This window comes from Colossoma macropomum, unplaced genomic scaffold (genome assembly GCF_904425465.1).
Source record: "Colossoma macropomum unplaced genomic scaffold, Colossoma_macropomum, whole genome shotgun sequence".
NCBI classification, from domain to species: Eukaryota; Metazoa; Chordata; class Actinopteri; order Characiformes; family Serrasalmidae; genus Colossoma; species Colossoma macropomum.
The window spans coordinates 46193161-46211984 of NW_023494791.1; the positions used below are offsets into that span (position 1 = coordinate 46193161).

Here is an 18824-nt window from a genome sequence, read left to right on the forward strand (position 1 = left end):
TTGAATGCTAAATCAGTGGTAACGTTATTATGCTATTATGTTTAGCCGTCAGTGTGGCTACATGCAGATACATAATGCAATTTATTTATGAAGTGTTTATTACTATGTGTTTTTTCAGTTCCAAAGCTGGTAGCATGAATTAGCAAGTTGGCTAGCCAGTAGTAGGTAGCATTGTTGCATGTAGAAGCTAGCATTTTTGCTAAGTAATGCAGGCTGCTTAGCAACTCTTACTGTCCTATGAGTTTTGACATTGATGCGCAACACTAAGGCTGGTCTTTAAAATGCATCTTAGCTACACTCTTAAAAAAGATGGTTCTTCAAGGGTTCTTTAGTAAAGAAAATGGTTCTATACAGAACCATGAACACTCAAAGAACCTTCTGCTAGATTAAAGTGTTGCTTGCATCATGAAAGCGCTCTTCAGACTGATGGAGAACGTGGTGTCGACGGTTGTATATGGAATCTTTTTGAAATTGGTTCTATTTAGCACCCAAAAGGGTTTTCTATTGTTATGATGTCAAGCTTGTAGCAATAGAAGAACCCTTTTAGGTGTTATATACAACTCTTTTCAAATAGGTTCTATATAGAACCGTCTACAGCAGATTCATGCACATTTTCTACTAAAGGTTTCTGAGGAACCTTTTCATGATGTAAAAAAGCCTTTAATGATGCAGAGGGTTCTTTGAGTGTTCAAGGTTCTGTACAGAACCATTTTCTTTACTAAAGAACCCTTGAAGAACCATCTTTTTAAAGGGTCTACATTCTATTTAGTGTTAGGCAGTTAAGAATGGAGTTAATTTTGTCAAAAAACACAAATAATAAGAATCAAATCTTATTTTTCGTGAACATATTCAGTCCCTTTACTACTCAGTCCTTGTTTTCATTTTTTTCTACAATGTGAATGAAATATGGAAAACATTGCTTAAAAAACAAACATGCCAGTGCAATACTGCACTGGTATGATGCTTTCCGTAATGTTGGGGCACTTTCCACAACTCACTGAGTGGATGTAGCTAAGGGTTCGAGGACCTGCAAATCCAGAACAGTGGATCAATAGATTCTTAAACTTAACGTCTTCTTGCAAGACCCTCCCACTAATAAAAATGTCAAATATCTATATATAACATAACATAACATAACATATAAACATATTTGCAAAGTCCGTAATTAGGGGCGAAGGGTCCGAAGCACAAACCACTTTACAAAATGTTCTTCCGCAAGTTGCATGCCATTACACATTTCCGTCAGAGAGGTCTCCAAATCCCCAAAACTTACATAGTGTAGCTTTAACTAGCATTCTGAGCGTCTTTGCTTTTTTTTTCAGTTTTTTTCCTCCTGACTCAGTAATGCTACTTCTTTCAAATTTAACAAAAAACTCTTACATAATGCAGCTTCAAAATGAGCAGGGACCAAATATTTTCAGAAAAAATTATATCTGATTTAATTATTATATGTATTAATATTTTGCTTGTGGATTTCATAAATTAAAAAAAAAAATGTTTAGCACAAAATTAACTCCACAGTTTAGACCTATTGATGCAACCGAGCCCAGAACCCTGAACAGGTCTACAAACTGTGAAACCCCACTTTAGTGGAGAGCTTCATGCTTTGGAGGATGCCTGTTTATGAAGCTGGACTACTTCTGTTCTAACCTGCATTGACGTCCAGCTAAAGCTCTCCAACTGTGAAAGTGGATGATACAGCATTTTCGGTCTGTTATAAAGAGCCTAAAGCTAAGTGTCTCATGGTACATGTGGAAAAAAGCCTTTTGACTTCATCAGCCGTTGTGCTCTGTGCAGTTGCAGGTTCTCGTTGTGCGGTTCTGGATCAGTACAGCAGCCGCAGTTTTAGCGCAGCCTGTTGAGATGTAGCCATGGTAACAGCAGCTCCCGTCGGGCCAGTATGCAGCTGCCGTGTTTACTCTGTGTTCCCTTTCAGGGGCCAGAGGTCTTGGGCAAGTCCTGATTCTCTGCCAGGTGCAACTTTTGTCTGGAAAAACTGTATTAAGGATCCCTTTAATGACACAGACACACTGCACATTCATGCAACATTAGATAATAACATTTATTTTTGTCTCCATGGTGTTTGGCAGTACCTGCATTTGGAATCGATGTGCAGCAGAAGCTCCTGAAAGTGGAATTCCACCAATTTTTCAAAATTTTCACATAAACCAAGTCATTCAATGTTTGATGTGAAACGGTTAATTGTAGAGAAAATTACAGACTCAGATGTCTTTGCAGTGGTGGTGATAGGAACCAGGGGTCGCCATGACTACAACACAACTATAGACATTTTATTTACTATCCAAAACCACCAGTGAACCCACACGAGTCTTCTGACTTTTTAGATGTAATGTTGTTGATGGTAAAATAGTGGAAAATCTTTTTGGGAACTATTCTGCCTCGTAACGCCCTGTATGTACCTCTCCACCATGGATGGATTCTAAACAATATATGTTTTAGGCCAAAACCTTCTCAAAACAAAATCTTAAAACAATGAATTAGACATCAGGGAGTGCATTCATAACTATTTCATGTAATAACATTCTGTGAGGGAGCTTTCAGAGGCATTAATCTCTTGCACTGTGAGCAACTCTGACACAATAAGTTCCTCTAGAACAGAGCATTTCATATCAAACCACTCTGAATGACTTTGTTTACATCTTAACCATTTAACTATGCAGAAATTGAAATACTGGTGGAATTCTCCTTCAAAGCTTTTAGGGTGTCAAATGTGGGACTGGACATTAAAATGTTTTTAGATTTCTTCTTTGAAATTACAAACCAAAAGTGGGTGTGGCTAAAATCAGAAATAAGTGAAAATGCTCGAAGTGGGTATATTTACTGACCACAGAGTATTACAGACTAATCAAGAAGTGCTGGTGTTAATAACAAGTACACTTTGACAGCCCATCAGCTGTTTAGATTTTGGAACAAGCTCATTGCTCATTGGATCTCTGTTGCTGGTAAGATGGACTGCTTAGGGACTGAAATTTTGCATTAAATGACATGGACATTTTTCGATTCTCTTCAGTACAGAAGTATCTCGGCTGGTACAATAAAAGTATTGAATTATAATATCTGGCTTTAATCAAATGCATCAGACAAAATGTATTTTCCAAGGATTTTTCCTTCTTTACTTTTGCATTAGAGCTATGAAGCCAATGCAGGTAATTAGTGGAGACTTAGTTTTCTTTAAATAAACTAATAGTTTTCTTTATTAGCATTGTGCTAACTTCTCAAAATGTAAAATGTATTTATTGTTCTCAGATTATCCCGTTTAACATATTTGTACACTGCAGAAAGTGTTCTTACATATGTCCCTCCTGTCCCTGTATATTGTGTGTATATTTATTATACACCGATCAGGCGTAACATTATGACCACCTCCTTGTTTCTACACTCATTGTCCATTTTATCAGCTCCACTTACTATATAGGTGCACTTTGTAGTTCTACAGTTACAGACTGTGGTCCATCTGTTTCTCTGATACTTTGTTAGCCCCCTTTTACCCTGTTCTTCAGTGGTCAGGACCCCCATGGACCCTCACAGAGCAGGTACTCTTTGGGTGGTGGATCATTCTCAGCACTGCAGTAACACTGACGTGGTGATGGTGTGTTAGTGTGTGTTGTGCTGGTGCGAGTGGATCAGACACAGCAGTGCTGCTGGAGATTTTAAACACTGTGTCCACTCACTGTCCACTCTATTAGACTCACCTGCGTTGTTGGTCCACCCTGTAGATGTAAAGCCAGAGATGACAGCTCATCTCTTGCTGTATAGTATGAGCTAATCATCCTCTAGTCCTTCATCAGTGGTCACAGGACGCTGTTGGCTGGATATTTTTGGTTGGTGGACTATTCTCAGTCCAGCAGTGACACTGAGGTGTTTAAAAACTCCAGCTGCTGTGTCTGATCCACTCAGACCAGCACAACACACACTAACACACCATCACCACATCAGTGTTACTGCAGTGCTGAGAATGATCCACCACCCAAATAGTACCTGCTCTGTGAGGGTCCATGGGGGTCCTGACCACTGAAGAACAGGGTAAAAGGGGGCTAACAAAGTATGCAGAGAAACAGATGGACTACAGTCTGTAACTGTAGAACTACAAAGTGCACCTATAGAGTAAGTGGAGCTGATAAAATGGACAATGAGTGTAGAAACAAGGAGGTGGTCAGAATGTTATGCCTCATCAGAGTATATTTATTATATTTCAGTTTTAGTATTTTCTTTTGTATTTTTACTTTGTTTTGTCTGCACTCATAGTGTGTATACAACGTTGCCCTGCTGTAGAGTGGTTAGTTGAGGTTCACCACAAGCATTTCAACGCATGAATGTCCTGACATTTTGTGCAAATGACAAGTAAACTTGAAACTTGCATGCCTAAATCATCTCTGACTTGCCTTGAACTGTGTTGAACAGTTAAATAATTTCAAACAGACTTGCTTACGACAAACTGGTATCAATAAAAAAGACAAAAGCATGTTACCAGGCTAAAAACAATAGTACCTCACTTGAAGCCTGAAATTTGTGTGCATACTTTTGTCCATTTTCTCCCAGTGGATTTGTGTTTAAGCCATCACCAAGACAGCAACTGTGGAGGGCAGCGCTGACAGAAAACCAATGTGGTTAAACCCAGTGATTAACTCCTCAGAAAGGATACATGGAGCTGCTAAGTTCTTCGAGCTGTGGAGAGAGAGGAGAGAGGAGAGAGGACATTAGACCATCAATAAAACCACTGAAGGTTAAAGTGCTAAAATGGGCAATTACAGGATAATGTTAAAGTGATAATGGAAAATTAATGACTGAAACTGTAGCAACCCAACTGCTAAATTACTGAATAAAAATGTCAGAGCTTGAATGCGGGAATGAGAAGATGATGTGTTTCAATTTTATCCCTAATTCTCACACCTCATTATAATAATAATAATACAATTACTAATATTAATAATAATAATAATAATAATAATAATAATGCTTTTTTATCCTTCTCTGATTCTGGCACCAAAAATTCCGACTTAGTGTTTGGAAATAATTACTTATTCTTTTCAAAATCTTGACTTAGTATCTTGAGATGTTCACTTACTTTCTCAAAATACTGACTTAGTATCTCATAATGACATGACAAAATAATTACTCACTTTCTTGAAATTCATAACTAATTTAATTAAATAAGTCATAATTTCAAGAAGTCATTATTTTGACATACTGCTGCCAGAAACAAATGGAGAAAAAAGTGATGTTTTCCTCCTCTACTTGAGAAAGTATGGAAGCCCAATCATACACCAAGTCAGATCTAAAGGCAGAAAGTCTAAGACCTTCATCTGTTCTGCTGTTGCCGTAGTGACCAGGCATCTCTGCTATTTTTGTCTTTAATAAGCTCGGAGGCTTTTCACACCATTCTGATAGTTGCAAGAGTCCAAAACACACACGCAAGTTTGTATTGCTGCCTTTGTGTGGTGTTTCCACTGTCTTCCGTATGAGTGAGTGCTCCACCTAATCCAGTCCAACCTTAACCTCAGCAACCAAAACATCAGCTCTGGCTTCTCTAACTTTCTCTAATAAAAGCTGCAGTTTGTTGTATATAAAACCAAATGTCCCCACAATGTCAAAAATATTATGTTTTACATCATCCTGAGGACATCTGGTTCCCCACAAAAAGCTAAATACATGTCCAAACGCACACACACACACACACACACACACACACACACACACATACACACAAAGCACGCTGCCCTTACCACAGACACACATCCAGAGCCTTGTGTGCTAAGAACCAAAATCATTAGCACAACAATCTGAAGCCAGACTGCAGACACAAAGCTTTCAGCAGAAAATGGCAAAGTTCATTCTTCTATTAAAAAAACAGCAAATCTTGCGTCACAGACGGTCTGAGTCACAGAAGCAGATGTGGAAGCCGTTACTGAACTCTGTGTAAATCAAAGTGAATGAAAATGCAAAATGCAACAACATTCTATGTTAGGAAGAGGCTAGTTTACGTCAGTGCGGTTTCACAGTGTGTATGTACAACTTTTCATTTATTTAAATTTCAGTCAATTCAGCCATTATGCACAAGTTATTCATTTTTCAGGAGATATTTGTGAGGAGATTAGATGCTAAGTTTAAAAAAACAGGAGTTTCTGAAACTGGAGTTCAAAATCTGATTAAAAGCTACAGAGAAAATGAGACTAACATCCACCCAGAAGACCTGTTAGACACCAAAACTGCCCCATCAGATAAACAGCACTTAAAGCTTTCATCTTTGAGACAGAGGAGAAAATCAAGCTGCTTCAGATCTGAAAACATCCACAGGTGTTTCTGTCCATCCTTCCACTGTGAGAAGACGAATCAGCGCTGTGGGTCTGAAAGGATGTGAAGCTGATCAAGAAGAACCTCACTGAGAAAAGGAGACGGACACATCAAACAAAGAAGCTGAACGATGGACTGACCACCCCAGAGTCCAGACCTCAACACCACTGAATGTGTTTGATTCCTGCAGAAAATGATCAACCAGCTTCTAAGACTGAACTTTGGAGGTGTGTCTGCAGATTCTTTGAGGAACTGAAAGTGAGTCTCCTGAAAAGAGTGGAAGCTGGAATAAAGGTAAAGGATAGACACACTGAACACTGAACAAATATGATATCATATTTACGTGTTGAGGCATGTGTGTATCTGTGTGTGTGTTACATTGCTGAGCAGGTGTTCGAGGTTGCGGTCTGAAGCACTTTTCCTCTGGTCCTCAGAAAGCTCCTCTACGTGGCTGTCCAAACTGAAGTGCAGCCGAGCCAGTTTCTCCTGCATCTCTCTCACGTGCTCCAACTGCTCAAACGAACACACCTTACCTGAAGAGAGTAGTGTGAAGAAAAATAACATTCAGAAAATTTCACAAGTTTAGCTAATGTTTTGATTCTTTAGTAACAGAAGCTTATGAGCAATGCGGTCTGCATGTTGCTAATTGGACACACATGCATGCAGGTAGTTGGCGAGTTGGCTAGTGTAAGCCGCTTTGCACAATCACAATGACTTATTAACTCAAATAACATTGGCCTAAATCGATATCTCAGTCCAAAAAACAAAGATATATTTTAAAGGGTCAGTATCAGCTACTCTGTTTAAAAAGATAGTTCATCAAGGGTTCCTTAGTAAAGACAATGGTTCTACATAGAACCATGAATATTCAAAGAACTCTTTGCATGATTAAATGGTTCTTTGCATGGTGAAAGGGTTCTTCAGCTTGATGGAGAATGTGCTGTAGATTCTCCATCAAGCTGAACGGCTCTATGTAGCACCAAAAAGAGATCTGCTATTGTTACGATGTCAAGCTTGTACTAATAGAAGAACCCTTTTTGGTGTTATATAGAACCCTTTTTTAAAAGATCACATTCTCCATCAACCTAAAGAACGATTTTACCATGCAAAGAACCATTTGAGCATGCAAAAGGGTTCTTTGAGTGTTCATGGTTCTGTATAGAACCATTGTCTTTACTAAAGAACCCTTCAAGAACCTTTTTAAGAGTGTACACTATGGGCCGATTTTCTAGACATGGATTAAGCCTAGTCTTGGGCAGAACTGCAGGGCCAATTACTGTTGGGCCGATAGACGATGCCACTGTCCATCGTTGATGACAGGGATCATGATGTTAAGCCAGCATATGATCCATTCTTATGATTTGATTTACAGCTTGAATGTATGGACAAAATACTACACATTTCATTTCATTAAATATATAATTTATGTCATTATTAAATGAAAAACTAGTCCGCAGCACAGATGCGGTGTATGAATGGCCATCATGTGCAATCTGTAAGGGGTCACGCTGCTGCATCATTCATATCACACAGAGATAGTCAGTGTGGACAAAAACTGAGTGCAGGATGGAGTGATACTGGAGCGATTTTGGAGTGAGAGAGAAAACTGAAGATCCAGCTTTCCGGAAAGCCGCTCCTCGCTCCAAGCAAAAATCACGTCGCTCCACTCCCACTCCACACCGCTCACCTGCTGCCTGCTACAATTCCAGTGCTATAATGTAAAAAAACTATATTTATTACTTATTACTTACTCTGAGATCAGAACTGATTAATAGGTATTTTAAGGAGTGCTGAGTATTTATAGTAACTATGTAAGACTAATGCTACCGCCTAACCCTGCATTTAACACAACTGTAAACAGAATGCGCTTTCATCATCTGTAAACAATTACATGAGGGGAAATGTGTCTGCTGAGTGACTGAGTGTGACTAGCAGGTGAGATTTTAAACAAGAAAACAAAAGACGGAGGATACGCGGCTGAAAATATCCCCAAACAAAGAGCCGTCATGCGACGAAAGCGTCCAAGTCAAGCTTATCCACTCATACTATATCAGGGAAAAGAGTAAACAAAAGTAAAACGGAAACGCCGTGTGTGCTGCGTCCTTTTTATTCGGGAAAAGTAAAATCGGATCTCATCTGGTCACACTGGAAATGATTTTAGTGAAGTGTAAACAGAATCTGGACTAAATTTATCCTTTATCCAGACACAAAACACGTTAATTTTAGTTGTCCAAAAATTTGTAGACACCTGCTCCTCTGGCATTTTATGGGTATAAAGTGTATTAACAGGGGATTTTAAAAACAACACAAAAAAACAACACATTATTTCTGAATACATAAAATCTGTTTATTACATCAACATAGTTTGTTTTTTTAAATGTAATTTTTTTTTCCAATAGTGGTATATTTAATATACCAGTTCAACATAACAGCAAGAGTGAGAGTGTGTTTATCTCACCAAAGGCCTGCAGCTTTCCAGAGTGGAAGTCGTTGAGCAGGTTGAGGAGTCCGCCCTCCATCTCTCTCACGTCAGACACATCAGTGAGGAAGGAGTGCTGGAGGGGGGAGGACGACTGTGACATGCGGCTGGGGCCGGCCGGCTGGGGTGCTCGGGGCTTCTCTTTGTGGGGCCTGCTGTCACGAAAACAAGCACAACCAAAATGGTGAAATCAGTAGATGCTTGATGCTTTTGAACCACTAGGGATGTACTGATCTGACCTAGGCATAATATAATGGATCTTTACCTGCTATATTAAAGGAACAATTTGGAAGGAAATGAAATTTACCCAATTTTCCACTTACGCAAGAAACAGTTAATCAGCCAAAGACATGCTTGGAGTCCAAATTTTGCTTCTTTAGTTTAGAACTAGAGCTACAGACTAACGTTGCTAGCAAACTCAACAGTCATCCAAATAGTCAAAATCGTTTCTGTAAGGGTACATCCACAAAACTTCTCTCAAACCCACATCCATGTGTTCAATAAGTTCATGCAGACTTAATGTGATTTAGGACACAGTGTGACTCTGAACAATATAAAACACAAAACCTGTGTGCTGCATTTTTCTCTTGTGGATCTTCAAAATCACAAATAAACTGTATGAATGTGAGCTTTGGAATGGTCTGTGTGGTAAAACTGTTTGATTTCTCCCGATTGTGACTCATTCTATTTTCATTAAAGTTATAACTGGTAATATGCGCTAGTTTTACTGAATAATAAGAAGCCCGACTCCACACGATGGCCTAAAAAGCCGATGCTGAGCTGACTTTTCGGCTGAGTTACCGTTTTATCCACGTTATTTATATTACAGCATATTAACCTTTAAATAGAAAAAGTGAGCAAACCCACCTCGAGACCAGCAGAGAGAGCTGGTGTGGCTTCAGCGTTGCACTGAGTGCAGCAGCATTTGGTAAAATTTCTTTCAATTTGCTGTTTTAATGTATAGAAAGGCTGAATCAAAATATACAAAGGGCTTTTCAAAATACCCAAGCGGTTACATCAGTGGTTACGTCCTCCTGAAATGGCCGTGTTGCATTTCGGATGCAGCATATGATGAAGATGGCTCTGGCTGCGTACTGGACTTTTTGGCCAAAGTAACACACCACCTGGGTAAATTCACGTTGATCACAAACTGCATACTAGTTTTGGGCATAATTAGTACTCGAGCAGTATGTAATAGGCTATTTGGAACACAGCCACTCCTTATAACTTCAGTGTGAATGGGCAGAGCTAAACCGTGAAAGGCTGAATAAGCACAAACACCGATCAGACATAACATGATGACCACCTCCTTGTTTCTACGCTCATTGTCCATTTTATCAGCTCCACTTACTATATAGGTGCACTTTGTAGTTCTACAGTTACAGACTGTAGTCCATCTGTTTCTCTGCATACTTTGTAAGCCCCCTTTTACCCTGTTCTTCAGTGGTCAGGACCCCCATGGACCCTCACAGAGCAGGTACTATTTGGGCGGTGGATCATTCTCAGCACTGCAGTAACACTGATGTGGTGGTGGTGTGTTAGTGTGTGTTGTGCTGGTACGAGTGGATCAGAGTAAAAGGGGGCTAACAAAGTATGCAGAGAAACAGATGGACTACAGTCTGTAACTGTAGAACTACAAAGTTCTCCTATATAGTAAGTGGAGTTGATAAGATAGAAACAAGGAGATGGTCATAATGTTATGCCTGATCGGTGTACATTTAAATGTGTTGACATCACAAAAGCAAATCATTCAAAACATGCTGTTTTTGCAGATTTGTTTCCACGTATGGACTGTATGGATTAGGGATTGAATGAGACATTTTGAAACTTTAATGATATTTCAGTTCATTACAAACATGGGTCCTTTAGAGGAATTGACAGCATAATATATTTTATTTGGATTCACTAATTTTAATGTAGTTAAAGTGTGCACTGCATGATGGTATTATCAATAAAAATACAAAAATTAGATCAAGAATCTGTATGAGCAGATACTCTGTATTAAAAAAGCAGACCATCCCTATAAAACCAAAGTGTGTTTGTGACTCCACACACACTCTGGTGGCTCTTTAATCAGTTTAAAAGCTTCTAGCTGTTCGAGCTACTCAATAAATAAAGCTCCAGCAGAATGGGTTTAGCCTTGAGCATTATTTGGAACATGTGCATTTAATTTTGCAGCTTTCTATACTAATAATAATCCATAATCCTTCTCATCCAGGGAAAAAGCCTGTTTAGACTACTTTTACAAACCTGGTGGCTTTTGGAGGGACCACAGGTACGGTCAGGACCTCTTTGGCTGCTCCCATGGCCCCCACAGACCTCTTGTATTTGCCCCTGGGTTTAGGCGAGGGTGGCTGGGGAAGGCCCAGAGAGAAGGTGGCGCTCTTGCTGGCCGGGAGGACGGAGAGTTTGCGTGGGTTGACCGGTGGTGGCGGGGGCTGGGGGAGCGACACTTTGGGACTCCGCTTTTTCCTCTTGTCCTCCATGGGGTCTGTTTTTCTCTGTGGCTGTCAGTGACTTGATTGGAGGTAGTGTGTCCACTAAACGTCCAGTGCTGCTACTCCCAGAGAAAAAACAAGAACATTAAAGCAAAATCACATTTCATTTCCTTATACATTTCTAGCAGCAGTGGCAAAGGAAAAAGTGTGATTTTATGTCAAAATAATGATCTATTTTCTTAAAAACTTGGCTTAGCTTGAAACTGACATAATAATGACATTTTCTCAAATTCTTGACTTTTCTCAAAATAAATGTACTCATTATTTTAACACAGTAAGTCAAACCTTAAAATTAGCCACTACTGTGACATAAATGAAAAGTCTCAAGACAAATTAAAATAAGCAATTATTTCAACATACTAAGTAATAATCTAAAAACATTGACATTACTTCAACATAAACATTCAACGTTCAACATAGTGAGTAAAAATGTTGACATACTGCCAGAAACAGAGCGAAAATGAAAAGAAAAAGGCAGTTTTTTCTCTTCTAGCTGGTGGAGATGGGCTTCCATTTCTTACGCATTCTGATAAAAAAAAATACTCAGGCTAAAAAAAAAACAATAAAAAATAATAAAATAAAAAATCAAACTTCCACTATTTCCCCCACACTCCAAATAAATAGTCAAACTACCAAGACAGGTTTGGTGTCTCATGCTCACTTTTTTTAAGTCATGCACTGGAGCTATGAGGCTAATTTAGCTAACAACAAATGTAAACCAACAATGAGCTAACTAACTCAAAGTTGTTGGAAAAGAAGCAGCCGTTATTTAATTTCTGTCCATTTCTCGCAGATATTTCATTTCTGTCCACTTAGGTCAGCTGTACCTTAGAAAGGATAGTCTTACCTCTAATAGCACAGCACTCGCACAGTGCTGTTACGAGAGCTCCTGTCTTCTATTGATCGACCAGTGCACAAATGGAAATCCATGTCCATTTACGTACATGGAAAGCATAAAATCCAATTCCCAAACTTTGACTGAGTAGATGTCATCATGCAGCAGAGATCAGGATCAGCCTCAGCTCAAAAACACCCAACTCACAATCCAATCTTGCACCAATCAGTCAGTATTAAAGCAATAACTACATTTACGGTTTTGTCATTTGCTTAAAGGTACTCAACCACCAAGACACATTTGGTGTCTGAAGTTTGCTTCCTCAATTTCAGCACTGGAGCTATGAGCCTAATGTAGCTAACAAGTAATAGAAGTTTGCATGCTACAAATTAGCACTGTGCTAACTGCACTGGTAAATCATTGTATGCTTACCTCAAACCGTGTTGAGATGTTCTGTAATCTGAAATTGTTTATTTGGTTTCTGACAAAAATGTTATCCAAAAAACACGAACAAAAGCATTTCACAGAGCTAAAAACAGAAGTGAGTAGCAGCCAATGAAGTCTGAATTCTGACTATATTTTCATCTCCAGTGCAAAACTAAAGCCAACTTAGATGCCAAAGATGTCTTGACTGACTGGCAACATCTGAGGAGGAGAAAAAATGTAAAATGCCAAATTCTGGTAAGACGACTCACCAGTTATTGACCCAAACTGAAATCCTGTCATTTGCTTAAAGGTCCTACTTTTATAAATTTCTGCATAATTAATTTGTTACAATATTTAAAATCAGTCATTCAGGTTTGGTGTGAAACGCTCTGTTCTAGAGAAACTTACAGAGTCAGAATTGTTCACAGTGGTGGTGACAGGAACCAGACGTCCACCTCTAAAAGCTCCCTCACAGAAAGTTACTACATGAAATGGTTATGAATACGCTGCCTGATATCTGAGATATGGTTTTATGATTGGTTTAAGATAAGACTTTGGCCTAAAATGCATTGAAAAAAACTAATTTGTGGCAGAGGGGTACACGCAGGCTGCTGCGAGGCAAAATAGTCCCCAAAGAAAACATTCAGATTTACCACTATTTTAACTTTATCAAGATTACAATTACATGTAAGAGCCCAGAAGACTCGTGTAGGTTCACTGCTGGTTTTTGATAGTAAATAAAATGTCTATATTTGCGTTGTAGACATGGCGACCCCTGGTTCCTATCACCACCACTGTAAAGAAAGAAGAGTTATGCAGAAATTCTGAAACATTGGTAGAATTCCCCTTTAAGCGCACATTTGCACTTGTTCTATGAGGACTTGAGCGTAAATAGCTGTCACTCTCCCAGTGTGAAATATTTTTAGATTCCTCAGATCTCTCCGGGAATACAGAGTATCTGATACTGATACCCTATAAATAGCTATATTCTCTCAATATAGACACTTCAGATGCATAGCCTCCTACAAATGCTGCATTGTCCTCAACCTGTTACAGTCTAAACCAGCAACTCCCACCTCCAGCCCTATTTTTAGAAGATGTACTTATTACCTACAGCCTAGAGTCCCAACTAAACACAGTGAAGTGGCATTTGGCTGTTATGCACAGACACTCAGATATTAGACGTGCCCCAAATGTAGTTCATTTTAAATCCAGGTTAAAAACATCTCTCTCTTTGCATTCCTACAACTGAGCTCCAAGACTCTGCACTGCACTTTTTTGCATGTTAATTTTCTTTGTCAATAAGCTTTTATTCTGATTCTAATCACACTTAAGGACTTCTTTTTTATGTTTTTTTTTCACTGAAGAACAGGGCAAAAGGGGGTTAATAAAGTATGCAAAGAAACAGACAGACTACAGTCTGTAGTCTATCTATCAAGTGTTCACTGATTGTTCTAGATAGTAAATAAAATGGCCACATTGCAACGTAGACATTGCGACCCCTGATTCCTATCACCACCACTGTAAGGAAAACTGAGACTCTATAATGAACCATTTCACATCAAACCACTCTGTTTACATCTTAACCACTGGATTATGCTGAAATTTAGAAAAACTGGTGGAACGCCCCTTTAAACCGGTGTTTCCGAGTTCCACCTGCGCTGCACAGGTTTGTGTTTCCCTTCACCTGGGTAACACACTGAGCTAATGACGTCCTTCTGGAGCTCAATCTGGTGTGTTGAAGCAGGTAAATAAGAGACTGTGCAGTGCAGTTGGACTGCGGAGCTGTGAACAGACATGGGTTTATTCCAAATGACTCATTAGTGGATGTGTAACACATTATTTGATGTTTATTAGGGAATTTATGGCTGCAGGCTGCCATAAGAGACTAATGGGCTTCTAATGCTGGTGCTCTATTTCTGACCTATTATTTATTGTGGTAGTATGCGGTGTTTCACAACCTTCATAATGCACTGAATAAATAGGGACTAGGGACCTATTTAAGATGCAAAGTGATGAAAATAAAACAGTTTTCCACGTTAATGTGACCTACATTAACGTGGAAAACTGTTTTATTTTCATCACTTTGCATCTTAAATAGGTCCCTAGTCCTGGCCAAATGAAATCACTGCGAAGCAATGTAGTCACTTTTATGTGAGCTTATTAACTAGTGAACACCAACGCTGCCTAAACTTAGTCATATAACGTTAGATTGATATAAATCACACCACCTAGTCACGTAAATGGACATAGCAAATGGATTTAAACGAGGCTTAAGTTGGCGTCCTAGTCGAATTTTCCCGTTCCACCTTAAATGGAACAGCAGTTACATTCTGGCGCCTGTAACTGCTGCACCATTTAAGGTGGAACGGGAAAATTCGAACAAGAAGCTGGCGAATAAGTAGATTACTGGACGTTTCTAAAAGCACAACTAATGTATAAACAGATATATAATCTTACTGTGATAAAATTACGTTTAAGGCCGATGTATTTTAAACAAATGTACATCTAAGTTCACTGACGGTTGGCATAGATTTGCCCCATAAAGCCTAACGGTTCACTCACCAGCCGCTGTAGCCCTGCTCAGTTAGCCGACCGTTTTAGCTCACAACTGGCCTCAGCATCCCAGACGTCAGCTTTTTGTCCACTGCAAAGCTTCTGGTTCCCGCTGGACCTGCCGTAAAAATCCTATGTGGACTTAAACTCTCGCTCCCTGCTTGCGGGCTCTCCATGACCGCGATAAATGACCAGCTATGTGGCCATGTCCAGATTAGCATTTAAAGAGACAGCGCACTTTTTCCCCCCAGCAGCCTTTTTTGTTGTTGTTGTGCCGAAGCCACGCCCCCAGCAACGATGACGTTGACGCCAAAGCTCCGAAAAACAGATTTGATTGGATTGGAAAACGATATAAACGTTAAAGGGGCATTTCAGCAAAAATGAAAAATTTAACCATGGCAATCTGTTGTAAACATGCTTACTCAAATCCTACAGCGGTTGTTTTCAGAGCGAATTTCCAACCTGTTATTCTCCAGGGTATATTTTGGTTCGTCCATCTGAATTTATATGACCAAATCGTAAGGCAAATTGTTCAGTAACTGCATGAAATAAATGTAAATTTTTATCTATTTATTTATTTTTAAAAGTTCCCCTCAAATTAACAGAACATGTGTTTTATGATCACACATATTGCTATATGATTACAATTTACTGCTGAAAGCCAAGAATCTTAGACGCTCTTTGTATTATTTTATAAAAATAATTTTTACAGAGCAGATCACTGAAGAGACGCCATCTGTTTATAGTTTATAGCCCAGATTTGTGGAAAAACCTACAGACCTCCAACCTTCATGTGGCCTTCAGATTAGCTCAAGAACGGTGCGTAGAGAGCTTCATGGAATGGGTTTCCATGGCCGAGCAGCTGCATCCAAGCCTTACATCACCAAGCACAATGCAAAGCGTTGAATGCAATGGTGTAAAGCACCGCCACTGGACTCTAGAGCAATGGAGATGTGTTCTCTGGAGTGACCAATCACGCTTCGCCGTCTGGCAATCCGATGGACGAGTCTGGGTTTGGTGGTGGCCAGGAGAACGGTACTTGTCTGACTGCATTGTGCCAAGTGTACAGTTTGGTGGAGGGGGAATTATGATGTGGGGTTGTTTTTCAGGAGTTGGGCCCCTTCCTGTTCCAACATGACTGCGCACCAGTGCACAAAGCAAGGTCCATAAAGACATGGATGAGCAAGTTTGGTGTGGAAGAACTTGACTGGCCCTCACAGAGTCCTGACCTCAACCCGATATAAATCCTTGGGGATGAATTAGAGCGGAGACTGCGAGCCAGGCCTTCTCGTCCAACATCAGTGTCTGACCACGCAAATGCTCTTCTGGAAGAATGGTCAAAAATTCCCATAAACACACTCCTAAACCTTGTGGAAAGCCTTCCCAGAAGAGTTGAAGCTGTTATAGCTGCAAAGGGTGGGACATCATATTAAACCCTATGGATTAAGAATGGGATGTCACTCAAGTTCATATGGTGTGAAGGCAGACGAGCCAATACTTTTGGCAATATAGTATATGAAAGCATAGGAGTCTAGAGCGAGTTCAATGTAGGATCAGGTAATCTGAAGGACAGATTAAGTGAGGATTCTTGCAAGTCTCCATAAAGCTGCTGTTATGTGCCATGAGCAGCTTGCAGAACGTAAGGATTTAGGGCCACTGCAGCAAAAAGGCTGACAGTCACTTTATTCATTCGGAATTCAGCACATCTAAGAAATCAGGACGCGGGTTTTATTGAATATGGATCTTACTAAACAGATAATTAGAAGCCAGCTGTCAGTTTTAGGGAATGCTCTACCGTTTGGACGCCTCTCCCACTTGCTGTTAATTGTTTTCTGCAGAAAAATCATCAACATTGTAAAATCTCTCAGCTGCAAAAGCGCTGTTTGATTCTGTCTCTCTCCATATTTGGTGGTAGCTAACGTACATTATACGCTATAGAAACACAGCAGCCCAGCCCACCCAGTTTCCCTCTCAGTTCCACCTCAGTGCCCCTTCCAGTGTGCCCCTCCCATTTTTGTGGATTTTTCAAAGTTGAGCCAGGGGCGGAGTCAGCTGAAAATAGTGGGATGTAGTTACTCTTTAACTGCAAGATTAATCGCCAAAAAAATTAATTACTAGAAACTAAGAAAAAGAAATTTTGTTTGGAAAATAACATGATATATGAATACATCACTGCTGTCAGAACAAAACCTTGGATCTCCATTTTTGCCTTTTTCAGTTTTTGTCATAGTTTAAAAATGCCGGTTGCCCTTTACATTGTGTCTAATTTCATGATGAATGGACCAAAAGAAACGGCCAAAAAAAAGTCTGGTTCCATTGACTTACATTAAAAGTAAAGTATGTTTTTTCCTTCCCCTGTAAAGTTACCATTTTGGAGATACGAGGTTTTGTTCCAACAGCAGCGATATGTAAAACATGATATTATTGGTTAATATTTTTTCCCATTGGCTGGTGCACAGTGACAATCTTCCGAAGTTCTGATTTTGGGTCGACGCTGATGAATGTGTTCTAGTGCACCGATGCAAGAACGTTTACAGCTTCAGCAATGACTGTGTGATCTTTTGCAGGCGGTAGATCTCAATGACTTCGTTTCACATCTTTAGTTAAATCTCTTTAGAACGCAGCATCATGTGGACCTTCTAGCTGCTTCATTTTGCCAGACAGGTTCCATTTAAGTGATGTTTAGATTCAACCGGTCTGGCAGCGATCATGTCTGGGTGTGGCAGTGAAATTGAACCAAATAGTTAACTGAATTTGGTTTATTGGTTGACTTAGTAGCTAAGGGGGCAAATACTTTTTCACATGGGTACTGATAGGGCTGATTTCATTTTTCCTTCAATAAATGAAATCTTCATGTTAAAAACAGCAGTTTTTATTTACTCTTTGTCCAATATTAAAAATGGCTTAATAATCTGAAACATTCAAACATGGCAAACATGAAAAATAGAAGAAAATGGGAAGGCGTGAATACTTTTTCACAGTACTATATACAAAATATTTTTTTTTTATGAAAACACAGTTGGGTTGCTCCTCGTTTGTGTAACATTTTGGCAGTTTTGTGTAACAGCAGCTGTAAACAATAGTTTAGGGAAGTGCTAATCTAAATTGAAGAAATTCCTGCATTTAATTTCAGTTTCATTGGAGCCAGTGTTGGTTGTTGCATTACGGCCGTCGTGTCTGTGTCCATTATCTGACCATGTGATGAGAGCATTACTCAAACGAGGTTCCAATCAAAGCTGGGCGTGTGTGGATTCCTGGAGAGGATGTGAAGGTTCTTCTGTGCTCCTCACCCACACAAACATGAAGCGCCATGCAAGCAGCTCCATCTAACTCTGTCTAACTCTGGATCCTGGAGACCATGGATTCCCTCTCGCTCCCCGAGGCACATTTCTTTGAAACTTTGCTCAGACAAGGTTTGGATCAATCATGAGTTAACAAGACATTTCTGATGGCAGTTTGGACATGATTTGTACAGTATAGTCAGGTCTCAGCTTGAACCTTTCCCCCAACTTTTCTTGTGATCCACCTACAACAGGGGTCGCAACCCAAATGTTAAGAAGAGCCATTTTGTCCTTTCAACAAAATCAAACCACCTTGGAAGCCACAATATTTAATGTCCATTTTACCATCTTGGCTGTAAATATGTCTCAGTATGTGCTGATGTACTAGTACAGGATAAAAAATATAATACAAATGAAAACAGACTTACTTTGCTTTA

The 18824-nt window shown here is 39.6% G+C and overlaps 1 protein-coding gene across 3 annotated transcripts; it reads right to left on the reverse strand.

Annotated features, from left to right (window-relative positions):
• Positions 1–732: 732 nt before the first annotated feature.
• On the reverse strand, positions 733–15363 carry ccdc28b (coiled-coil domain containing 28B). 3 transcript variants are annotated; one of them, XM_036575176.1, is made up of 6 exons: positions 15116–15363; positions 11042–11345; positions 8771–8946; positions 6691–6845; positions 4664–4686; positions 733–1987 (listed from the first exon to the last, which is right to left on the reverse strand). In XM_036575176.1, the coding sequence occupies exons 2-6, from the start codon at positions 11275–11277 to the stop codon at positions 1933–1935; spliced, it is 645 nt and encodes a 214-aa protein (XP_036431069.1). In that variant the 5' UTR covers positions 11278–11345; positions 15116–15363; the 3' UTR covers positions 733–1932. The 3 variants fall into 3 exon arrangements, with proteins under 3 accessions (XP_036431069.1, XP_036431070.1, XP_036431068.1); XM_036575177.1 differs by having other exon boundaries at positions 8771–8943; positions 11042–11348; XM_036575175.1 differs by having other exon boundaries at positions 11042–11348.
• Between the last annotated feature and the right edge of the window lie 3461 nt (positions 15364–18824).

What these genes read in the sequence shown, in the direction of transcription:
- ccdc28b (XM_036575176.1), bottom strand. Translation starts at nt 11,277, where the DNA reads ATGGAGGACAAGAGGAAAAAGCGGAGTCCCAAAGTGTCGCTCCCCCAG. An exon ending in GTCCCTCCAAAAGCCACCAG is followed by an intron (nt 8,947 to 11,041) that starts GTTTGTAAAAGT and finishes TTTTCGTGACAG; the next exon opens with CAGGCCCCACAAAGAGAAGC. An exon ending in TCGAACACCTGCTCAGCAAT is followed by an intron (nt 4,687 to 6,690) that starts GTAACACACACA and finishes CTCTCTCCACAG; the next exon opens with CTCGAAGAACTTAGCAGCTC.